The sequence below is a fragment of the Abramis brama genome (genome assembly GCF_963993115.1).
Source record: "Abramis brama genome assembly, chromosome: 1".
Taxonomy (NCBI): domain Eukaryota; kingdom Metazoa; phylum Chordata; class Actinopteri; order Cypriniformes; family Leuciscidae; genus Abramis; species Abramis brama.
Genome location: NC_139963.1, coordinates 45720785 through 45732965, shown reverse-complemented (window position 1 = coordinate 45732965; position 12181 = coordinate 45720785). Strand labels below are relative to the sequence as shown.

The following is a 12181-nucleotide window of genomic DNA, read 5'->3' as shown; positions in this document are numbered from 1 at the left end:
ATCCATACCCGCGGAGTATAAAGCAACACCACATGGACGAGAGGGGATCACGACACAAGCGGATCCGCCCACCCAATCCGCCGCTCCCCAGACGTACAAAAGACAGGGAAAAACAGACGTATAGACGCCTTTCATCCTCACAACGAGAATCATATGTCTCCCATGGCCTGCTCCAGACATTCGGTCTTCACTATAGGTGACGCCTTCGGGCCGAAATGGGAATCTGAAACAAGGAACAAATCGTATGGAGATAAGAGTCTTCTTGAGGGGAAGCAGAGGCCTAATGGCTCTCGCTTCTACAAGCACAAAGCTTACAGAAGAGCACAGTTTTCTATGAGTCCATCAACCTGAAACCCAGGCGCAAATCTCCAAACCCATCTGTAAATGCAGTGCATGAATGTAAAGCAGTGCTTCCCAACTGGTGGATGATTACAAACCCAAAAAATGAGTTGCAGGTCTCTTAGCATCCTGAAATAATATAATATAGGTAACTACATTATCGCACCGCTCCAAAGTATGCAACACATGCATTACGTAAAGCCATATATTATAGCAAATCTCAACTGAGTAAATGTAAACTATATCGCAGAGCTAAATAAATGAAGTTGGTTATATAGTACATCCAACTTTATCCACATATACTCACATAATACTTTGTCGCTTTTGACTTGCTTAGTTGGGGACATTTAATATTCAACAATATTACTGATCTGCCTGCATTGACACCATTATATGAGAACTGTATCACAGCCTATACACACATAAAGCAATACTACATCGCACAGCTCTATATATATAGTTGGATATATAATACATCCAACTTTATCCGCATACCTACACACATGTAAAGCAATGCCATATATCAAATCATGGCTCTTTGATTATATCGTTGCAATATGTAAACAATATAGGCCTATGTAACAATAGCTCTTCTGCTAAATAATGCACAAAGATATTAAGATATAAACATCAGCATCATGATTTTCTGTAAGCTGCTTTGAAAAAAAAAGTGCATTGCTAAAGGCACTATACAAATACATTTTATTTGACTTGATATCAAAAACAATGCAAAATACAAGTAATATGATATAAAAGAATCAAATGTACAATATACAATCTGGGTCCTGCAGCATCTTCTAAACAAAATGCCACTTCAGTGGAAGACGACTTCAAAACAAGCCTCTCAGTTTAACTGGAAGGATTAACTGCAGTTGTGATTGTGCATTCGTCTGTGGCATTACCTCATCAACGGCGTTCCGCTTCCAAAAATACTGCATTTAAATTTAATATGCGTATTTACAGCATGCATTCTGCTGAGGAATATGAAGAGAAATAAAAGCCAGTGAGTTCACAGGCCCCGTCTCTCTATGATACCGCTGCATTACTTCATGGAAATGCTTCAATACCGGCGGGTCTAAAGAGAGACTTGGCTCGCGTCTGATTTCTCATTATCGTAGACTAATGTTCTTGCTCGGTGCGTATAAATCAACACGGCCGAGCCGCTTTCATGTGCACAGCGGGAAGTTATCGTGCACATCAACCGGGTCTTTGAACTCTACATGTATGTTCTATATGTCTGTGGGTGTGGATGAGATCGGACACAGGGTTTGTATTTATTGATCGGTCACAGGGCTTATGAGAGGATCAGAGACGGCGTGCATCGGTGAGAAAGTGGCAGTGATGTCAGGGACACCTACTGAGCAATCTTGCTGTCTACTGACTGCATAACCATCGTGCAATCTCATAAGTGGCTGATTTGGAAAGCTTTACGTAGACAATAGCTCAACACAACACAGACGAAGCGCACAAAAACTCAACTGATTCCAATGCAGTCTTGCGTAAGCTAAAACAAGTAGCACACATAAGAATTCAGTCAAAGCAGTCATGGAAAGCAGCACAATGCCAAATGCTCATCATTTGGAGCAGGTTTCATGTTGCTTTGAAAGTTGCTTACCACAACATTTTAAGTGGTAGGGCCGTTCACAATACGTTTTTACATTCCTTTTTGATTATTAGCCTATTCTATGTAAACATGTGCCAGTTTACAGGGGTTTTTTTTGTGTGTGTGTGTGTGTGTGAACAACCATCACTTTCATCATATGAATAATCCAGGACTGCGTCTCAATACACACATCATACCAGAAGCAAAGGAGCTGAAAGGGGCCGTTTACACAGAACACGTTTTTCCATTCCACTGCACTATTTTCCATTGTTTTTCAATGTGAACACGTGCCATGCGGATGTCTTTAACTTTTGGGCTTGCGTCTTTTGCAGTGTCTCGCACATGAAATTCTTAAAATGTGACTCTCAAGTTAAAAGAAGTTTTGAAAAAACATCTCTCTAGACCTTGCACTTATTTTTCGTCCAATGACCAGCGTCTTGCGGTTTTAACAATAATATTATGTTAAGATGTTGTGGGTGGTTGCTAGGGTGTTGCTATGTGGTTGAGAACCAAACATCTGTCCTAAACTTGTACAAAATGTCATGCAAGATATGAGCGAATGGCATCAAAATCTCTTCACACATTAACAGCTTGTAAAAGTACAGGAACAAATCAGAAATTCATGAGACCGAATTTTGAGTGTGAAAGAAGAAATCAGACTAATAGAGACCAGCACAGCTCCTGTGTGATATATTTCATTTGATATATGGCATGACAGTTCATTGCTATGTTCAAAACACAAGCTTTATCATTTGTTATCACAGCTCAGAGGAGTGTCCACCGGCTCAGTTAATGTGCATTTTTCTCATTATCGTCTCCTGTCCTTGAAACTTCAAAGTATACAGCACTAATGAGACTTCTATCCTAAAAACAGCCCAGTTATTCTGCCAAGAATAAGGAAATGCACTGGTTTGATTCACAGTTATCAGTGTTGGATTTTTTTCAGTCATTATATTTATGGTCTGAGAACAGAAATGAGATCAAAAGCCTTTTGGATCAAGCCATTACCAATGGTGATGTAAATTAAGTCCATCAAGTCCATTAAAGGGTTAGTTCACCAAAAAAATTAACATTCGGTCATTAATTACTGACCCTCATGTTGTTCCAAACCCTGACTTTCGTCTTTTTGATTGTCTTTCTGAGAGCTTTCTATTCCTCCATTGACAGCTACAAAACTGAGTCTTCAAAAAGTTTATAAAGATATAAAACTACACTAAACTATTACTCTTGTGTTACGCAGCACAACTGAACTTCAGCAAGATCCAATGAGGTTCATTCTCGTGTTATGCATCACATTTGAGCTTCCTCAAGAACCAATGAGGTTCATTCTCGTGTTACGCAGCACGTTTGAGCTTCAGCAAGAACCAATGAGGTTCATTCTCGTGTTACGCAGCACGTTTGAGCTTCAGCAAGAGGTTTATTCTCACACGTCAAGACGGTTCGGTTGAGCTTCTGTTTATATTCGCTGATCAATGTTTAAATGTGAATAAAATCCTAAATTCAATCTGTTAATCATATAAAGTGATCAAATCTCTTCAGAAAAATTGGACTGAACCGCTCAATTCATATTGATTAGTTTTACGATCTCTTTATGAACTGTTTGAAGCTTCAAAATGGTGGTTACTTTGCTGTCAATGAAGAGACAGAAAGCTCTCAGATTTCAGCACAAAAGATTTTCATTTGTGTTCCGAAGATGAACGAAAGTCTTACGGGTTTGGAACGACACGAGGGTGAGTAATTAATGACAGAATTTTCACTTTTGGGTGAACTAACCCTTTAAGTCTACAGAGCTATAAAAGAGAAACCTCCCTCATTTTATTCTGGGAATTCAGACGAGTGTCAGTAAATTAATGTGAAGCGACAGTGCAGCAATTCGCATGCAGACTGTCGACTGACATGTCTTAGGAACGTCTTTAAACGGACATCTTCATGTCAGCGGTCTGCGTTCAATCGCGCTGTCACTGACACAGGACAAAGCTTTGGGTTTGTGGAGAGGATTTTATGACAGAACGGCCTTTTCATTCCACAGCATTAGAAAGACAAAGTGCCGTTATCACTCAAAGTGGGTCTGTGACCGCAGGAGAAACATGTTTGGAGCGTCTCCTAAAGCCGCAGAGATACGGAGACTCTTGACACTGGTCAAGCCGCGCACTTAAGAGAAGAGATGGAACAGACCGCGACCGTCTGCAGAAGACAGCGCCGTGTCCTTATTAAGAAACGAGACAGTTCTGCTGGAGAGATATCAGAGTAGACATACACATCAACACGAGCAGCTTCTGTCATGCCCGTCTGCTCTTTCATTGCTCAGGTGTTCCCATTAAACTGCATGGTAACACTTTATTTTGAAGGTCCAGTTTAGACATTCTACTAAGTAACTTTGCAATTACATGTCAACTAACTCTAATTAGAGTATTAGTAGACTGTCTGCTTAATATCTGTATATATATTGTGATGCTCCTCATTCTTCTAACTATAAGTAACTTTGAAAGTGCGTCAACTTATTCAGCTAACCCGAACCCTAACCTGTGAACCCTAAAGTGAACCATCAAAATAAAGTGTAACCAATTTGATTTTAAGATTCAGCAGATGTTTCTCCTAAAAATGAGTCAATAGTTGTCATACAGTAAGATCATAATCTCAGGACAATCTGAGTTCATATCGAGACATTTGCTTGCACTGTTTGACAACGTTGAGACCTCATCGGAAACTCTAGAGGAGAAACGTGAGATTATTGAGACTTTAGAAACACCTGAGAAGCAGGAGTGTTCAGCAAATGTCTCAAATTATTCTCACGTTGTCTAGGAGATAAAAATAATATTTAGACATTCTCATACTAGTTCTGCAGGTTTGCACACAGGTTTGCACATCTTGTTAATTAAGATGAACTGGACCCCACTAATGTTTGTGAAATAAGTCTCTTTTGCTCACCAAGGCTGCAATTATTTAGTCAAAAATACTGTCATACTGTGAAAATATTATTACGATTTAAAATAACTTGTTTTTATTTGATTATATAGTCAAGTATAATTTATTCCTGTGATCAAAGCTGAATTTTCAGCATCATTACTCGTCTTCAGTGTCACATGATCCTTCAGAAATCTTTCTAATATGATGATTTGATGCTCAAAAAACATTTCTGATTATTATCAATGTTGAAAACAGTTGTGCTGTTTCATATTTTTGTGCAAACCGTGATACATTTTGCTTTTCATGTCTTTACTGTCACTTTTGATCAATTTAATGCATCCTTGCAGAATACATATTGTGCACTAATTGTAGTAAATTCAGTAATGCAGTAAGTAGAAAAACTAGTATTCCACACTGTGCACAATGCTTTTCTTTCACAAACAGTATTTCGTATAGGCTAGCACTCCAAACACATCCTATGTTTAAGAGTCTGCATCTACAGCAGACTAAGACAAGAGAACACAAGAGGACAGGGATATATGAGAGAACTGGTGTATAAATCACAGTCCATCTCCCGCAGGGTTTACGAACGCCTGCCTCTCGGTTAAACAGAGGGCCCTGCTGGTACCTGGGGGCCACCGTGCAGGAGCCGAAGTCCCCCGCCCGCCCCCAGCTCGACAGAGAGGTCGCCACGGGGCCTGATCGCACGACCCCTGCCGGCACGCTGCACACTGTCATCTCAGACACAGCACAAACGCAGTATTTCACTCTGATAACAGCGGCTCGCTCGCCGTCGAGTCGGAGCACATTTCAACAACACACACAAATTACGCTTTTGAGCAGAACACTGGTGGATGTGGAATCAGATATACAGATTCAGTATTTGTCAAACACGCACTACCCATCAAATGTTTGCACACACTGAATTTAGTGTGCTCTTCTGATCTAAAGGCTTCTTAAGTTTTGTAGACAAATACTGTGTAAATTGAGCACACACGCAGAGCTGGAGTTTTTCATTTGCATTTTCATCTGAAGGCTTCTGCTTAAATGCTTGATCTTAAGTTTTGTAGACAAAATACTGTGTAAATTGGGCACACAAGCAGAGCTGGAATCTAGACAAAGAAGCAGCTTGACTATAAGAGAGTTTTCATTTGCATCACATCATTCCCAGACTTCCATTTGTATTAGTTTTCATCACTTTAAGATTATTATAACATGTGGAAAATAGTCATAAAAATAGAATAGGTAGATGTGTCCAAACTTTTCACTGCTTTCAAATGTGACTGACTGTCCTCTTAAATAAATAATGAATGAATGAATATTTTGTATTTTTTCCCCTCAAATTCTAAAAAAAAAGAAAAAAAGAAGAAAAAAAAAAACATTCTAAGGTTCTAAAATAGAGTTGTTTCAACAAAACATATTCAAACTTATTTGACATCATTGACAAAAAAATGGCATTGGTTATTTTATATTTTGCAACAAATTGTTTTATTATGAATAATTTGAAAAGTTGTCTATAACCATGTGAATTTCAGTTGTAAACACTCCTAAAAGTAAATATTCCATTAAAATGTATTTTCTAAAGTTCCACAAAGTATGTTTTAACTGCCAATTATTTAGAATTGCAAGAACCTAGAAAGCAAAACACTGATCTGAAGAACCTAAAATGAAACATCAAGCATGTACGGTAAAACATTATATGATCAATAAGTTGTGACAACATGTGTATTTACATTGCTTAAACTCATCATAATTAGTTGAGCAAGTTATACAAGATTCGACTCATTTTTAAAAGTCAGTTTATTGTAATTTAAGTTGAAAATGACTTAAAAATCCAAGTAGATTGTACTTAAAAATTTAAGGTAGTATTTTTTTATTATTTATTTTTTTACAGCTAACCCTATACATCCCAAAAAGGTTCTTTGTAAGAAAAAACTTTATTTTTAAAGACTGACAACTTTACAATTTCAACCAAATAATAAAGAACGTGCTAAAAGACACATTATTCAAACTTGTTTGATGTCAGTGACAGCATAAAGCATTTGTTCTTTTTGTAATAACTTAAATAGTTCAAATGATGACCTTTTTTTTTTCTTAGTTTGAAGAACATTTTAATACTCTTAAGATCTTAAAGGTTCTTCATGGAACCACTGATGCCAATAAAGATGATATTTAAGAATGATATTTAAGAATGACAATCTGACACATTTTTACACAGAGAAGTTCACTCTCAAAAAGAAAAGAAAAATTTATTAGTATGAAGAACATTTTAATACTCTAAAGAACCGTTTTCCCAAATAAAGAACCTTTTGTGGAATGGAAAGACTCCAATGATGTTAAAGATTCTTTGTGGAACCATCGATGCCAACAATTGACCTTTATTTTTAAGAGTGACAATCAGACAGTCTTACACAGAAGTTCAATCTCAAAAAGGACCATTTTTTTCTTAGTATTAAGAACATTTTAACAATCTAAAGAACCGTTTTCCCTAATAAAGAACCTTTTGTGGAATGGAAAGATTCCATGGATGTTAAAGGTTCATCAAGGAACCCTCGATGCTAAAAAAGAACCTTTATTTTTAAGAGTGACAATCTGACACTCTTACACACAAAAGTTCACTCTCAAAAAGGACCATTTTTTTCTTAGTATGAAGAACATTTTAATAATCTAAAGAGCCTTTTTCCACAAAAAAAGAACCTTTTGTGGAATGGAAAGATTCCATTGACGTTAAAGATTCTTAATGGAACCATCAATGCCAATAAAGACCCTTGATTTTTAAGAGTGACAATCTGACACTCTTACACTGAGAAGTTCACTCTCAAAAACAAAGTTCTTAAAAGGACTTTTTTTTTTCTCAGTCTGAAGAACCTTTTAAAAATCCAAAGAACCTTCTTCCACTATAAAGAACTTCTTGTGCAGTGGAAAGATTCCATGGATGTTAAAGATTCTTCATGGAACCATCGATACAAATAAAGAACCTTGATTTTTAAGAGTGACAATCAGACACATTTTTACACAGAAGTTCACTCTCAAAAATACATTTTTTTTTCTCAGTGTGAAGAACATTTTAATAATCTAAAGAACCGTTTCCCCCCAATAAAGAATCTTTTGTGGAATGGAAAGACTCCAACGATGTTAAAGGTTCTTCATAGAACCCTCGATGCCAATAAAGAACCTTAATTTCCGTCTGCCATCTCCAAACCCGAGGCATTCAACAGCCTCTGGCCAGCACACATCCATTTAAAGGAAGCCCTGTGTGATTAGTTTGCCCAAGCGCTCCTAATCAGTGGTGTGTTTGGATAAAGCGCTGTTCTGCAGGGGTAAACAGAGCTGTATTTGAAGCTCTTTATGAGGGCTGTTTGGCAGGGTTTATTCCTCTGTTAGACTGGCTCCATGCTCTCGGAGGGAGGGCGGCCCTCCTGCGGGGCCACAAATGGGCGGGTGGCAGTCGGGCCGGGCCACATGAGAGAGATGCTCTCCAGCTGTTACGCTTTATCTGCCCATCATCCGTTCGGGATGTTACAGTAGATGTTAACAGGTTTTCAATGAGAATCATCACGCATCTCCACCCCACAATAAAAGCTTGAATGCAAGGGCACTTGAGATCGAGATAAAGAGCTATTTTCACTGGAACTGCACTTATCAGATAAGCAGAGGTTTTTACAGACTGAGAACTAACGCGCTCATTAGGGTGAAGCGTCGACTCTGTTAACACCCGTGATGTGAGAACGTTTAGACGCGGGCTCCATTAGGTACATTACATGTTTGTGGTCACCCTTAACCCACAGTTAGCTGGCAGCAAACGGATCCAGAGAGGTTTTAACCAGAGGAAATAAGGCTGTGAATGTTTTGAATTGTTTGAATTAATTGATGCATAAAATGAAGTTAATCTACTTTAGAAAGTCTGTCGACTGAAACGTACATCACATAATCTCAGCTAACTTTCATTAGCAAGTCATTAGCAAACATGCTTGATAGATCAACACTGCAAAAATGTTTGTCTTGTTTCCAGTCCAAATATTTAAAAATTCTTAAATCAAGAAGCATTTATTAGATAAGTAAAATGGCATAAGAAATTCTATCTTGTTTTCGGATAAAATAAATAAATAAAATTAAGTGAGTTTTTGCTTAAAACAAGCGAAATTATCTGCCAGTGGGGTAACAAAAATTCCAAAGAAAACAAGAAAATTATTACTATTTTTTTTTTTTTTTTTTTTTTTTTTGCCCCATTGGCAGATCATTTTGCTTGTTTTAAGCAAAAACTCACTTTTATTTATTTTTTTTTATCAGAAAAAAGGTATAATTTCTTATGTCATTTTACTTATCTAGTAAATGCTTCTTGATTTAAGAATGTTTATATACAGTATTTGGACTGGAAACAAGACAAAAATACTAAGTAAGAAAAGCATTTTTTGCAGTGAAGAGTTTAAATGTGATGATGATGTGATGTTAAAATGTGTGAGATTGAAACACGTTGGATTGACTGATGATAAATATACATAAACCTGGTTAGCGTGTATTTAAAACACATTTAGCTTATTAATAGGCTGCTATTACTGAAATCATACCCGTTTCATTTCTGTGTGACTGAGAATTACAGCATGAGCATGCATCACATTTATCCGTTTGTTTATGTTAAACCTGGGTGATCAAAATGGATGGGAATTTTATATGCAATTCAAATGCAGAAATCTTAAATTGAGACCCATATATGGATTGTAGCGATCTCTTAATAAGATGTAATAAAAGTTAATATAAACCGCTAGCAAACCTCAACATGGGCCCCTGAGAGCATCACCGGTGGTTGCCTGGTTACGGGGCCCTTAAGCCAGGTGAGAAAATGTCATGGTAAATTAGGAGAATCTCTTTGAAGTTTCTTCATGAAAAGAAACAAAGACTTTTGAAACAAAAGCTCAGATGTGCCGTTTTGTTGTGGGATTTCACTGATATTTTATTATCTGAATATAAAGAATAAATAACAGTTCTTAAATCTTAATTTACAGGATAAATCGTTGTCGGAAAAAGCAGCCGTCGCAGCTGCGAGACGTTAAAAATCCGTAATAAATTTTGAGGTCGTCACATCGACGTGGAAACCTTATAAAACATCTCAAATGGCTCCACGGCCATTCTCTCTGCAATATAAATACAACGGTAACCAATATTTTCCACAAATACAGTAGACTCTGGATAATACACATAACACTGGCTTTTTACAAGTAGCTAGATCATTACATGATGGCACCACATATACATACAATACATTCATACACATGATAGTGCATAAAAAAATAAAAGGGAACACTTTATAATAACTTACATTAACGGCATTAACAGACAGTATTATATTACATAATGCATAAATTGTCAGCTAGTACATTCAAACAATTGCTCAAATGTTATATCCCATATATTTATATGTGACTCTATATATATATATATATATATATATATATATATATATACATATATATATATATATATATATATATACTGTATATTTATAATACATATATAGTCACACACATATACACACACATATATATATATACATATTAATGACTTAAAGTTCATATAAAGTGTTACCAAAATACAAAATAAAAACATTTTCATAACTTAAGTCCAGAAATATAAATCAGATTCGATTTTCTATAATGTTTTTCTTTTTTCAAGAAATATACCAGAGCAGGAGTTTTTAAAACTGAAATCCAGAAATACATATCAGATTACATTTTGTACAGTAATAATTATCAGAACAGTTTTCCATAATTTAAGTCCAGCGATATGTATCAGCTCAGCTTATGTCCATGCACATGTTTCAGATTAGAGTCCAGAAACATATATCAGATCAAACTCTTTTTGTTTTCTCTCTCTCTCCAGAAATAAGCATCGTATCGGAGTCTTTATGAATGATGTCCATTAATTATCGCTCAGTTGGCGCACGAGCATTTGCACTCAGTTATGATGGGATACTGCACCGGTATCCACGCGCACTTGAGCGCGCCTCTCCTCTGAACGCATCTCCACCGCAGGAGCGTGATGTGCGTGGATTTGGCCGGTTTGCACACCATGCCCTCCGGAACCGAACACGAGCGCTTACTATAGCAACTCCCCGCGCGGACGAAGCGTGGCCAGAAGCGCGAGCCGAGGTCGTTCCACGCGTAAAGCACCGGGCAGAAGGAGTAGGACCACAGCCACATCTGCAGCCTGCGCTTCAGCTTCTTACTGGCTTTGCGCTTTTTACCCCACTGCACGTCAAAGTCCAGGTTCTTGATGTCTTTGGGCATCAGTCCGGCGGGGTTCTGCTGGAGGTCCAGTTCGTCCAGGTCCTCGTTGCCCGTGTAGCGGTCCTGAGGAGGGCTGATGGAGAGGAAGCGGCTGTCAAAGTCCCCGAGCGCGCTCCTCAGCTCGGTCTCGTTGAGATCCCTCTCCCGCGGGTCGTAGATGGGGTCGGGGTCCTCCTTCAGCTCCAGCAGGGGTAAAGTGTCACTCGGGATGGGTCTGAGGAGGTAATAGTGCTGACACTGAGCGAAAGACATCAGCAGCAGGTACACGGACACCAAACACTGCTGGAGATCCATGATGATGCGATAAAGCGTGGAAATCTCCACTTGACGCGTTTTAACACACAATCTTTGCAACTTTATCCAATGCAAAATCCTAAGAGCGAGAGAGTTTCGAGCGCTCAGACACCGGGTCTATCATCCATGGCCCGTTTATTTAACATGTGCATCAAAACTCGGGTCTCTCGGTTCTCCACGAGCTGCTGGTTTTCATCAAAGCTGTTAAATGCATCCAAATCGCGCGCAGCATCACGCTTGAAAGTCCCGCGCGCGACGCATCTGCTTGTCCTTCTCGTCGCGAGCCAAACCTCTGGGAATGCCTCTCTCACGCGCGCGCCTCTGATATATACACGCGCGGCCCTGTGATGTAATACATCGGCTCTGTTTTTTTGAATGTTTGCAGGAGATTCCCCGACACCTCCTCTCAGAGAGAGAGAGAGAGAGAGAGAGAGGGAGAGGGAGGCGTGTCTGAAGCCGCTGCGCCCCCTGTCGGCCTCCTCACGCCAAGCGCTCTTCGGGGAGAAACTTCAGGGTGGGAGATTATATTAAATACTTTATAATTAAAAAAAAAAAAATGTAAAGGTACTTTACTGGCATTATTGTTATACACGCAAATTTTTTTAATATTGTAGTGAAAATAAAAATAGAAACAATAATTATTAACAACAACTATCTATCTATCTATCTATCTATCTATCTATCTATCTATCTATCTATCATCCACCCATCCAACTAACTAACTAACTAACTAACTAACTATCTATCTATCTAT

General features: G+C 38.2%; 1 protein-coding gene across 1 annotated transcript; it reads right to left on the bottom strand.

Moving 5' to 3' along the window:
• Window positions 1–10424: 10424 nt before the first annotated feature.
• nog1 (noggin 1) lies at window positions 10425–11768 on the bottom strand. Its single transcript, XM_084126420.1, has one exon. The coding sequence runs from the start codon at window positions 11425–11427 to the stop codon at window positions 10777–10779; it is 651 nt and encodes a 216-aa protein (XP_083982546.1). The 5' UTR covers window positions 11428–11768; the 3' UTR covers window positions 10425–10776.
• Between the last annotated feature and the right edge of the window lie 413 nt (window positions 11769–12181).

Bases quoted from the DNA above. Each gene is read 5' to 3' on its own strand.
- nog1 (XM_084126420.1), bottom strand. From the start codon at position 11,427: ATGGATCTCCAGCAGTGTTTGGTGTCCGTGTACCTGCTGCTGATGTCT.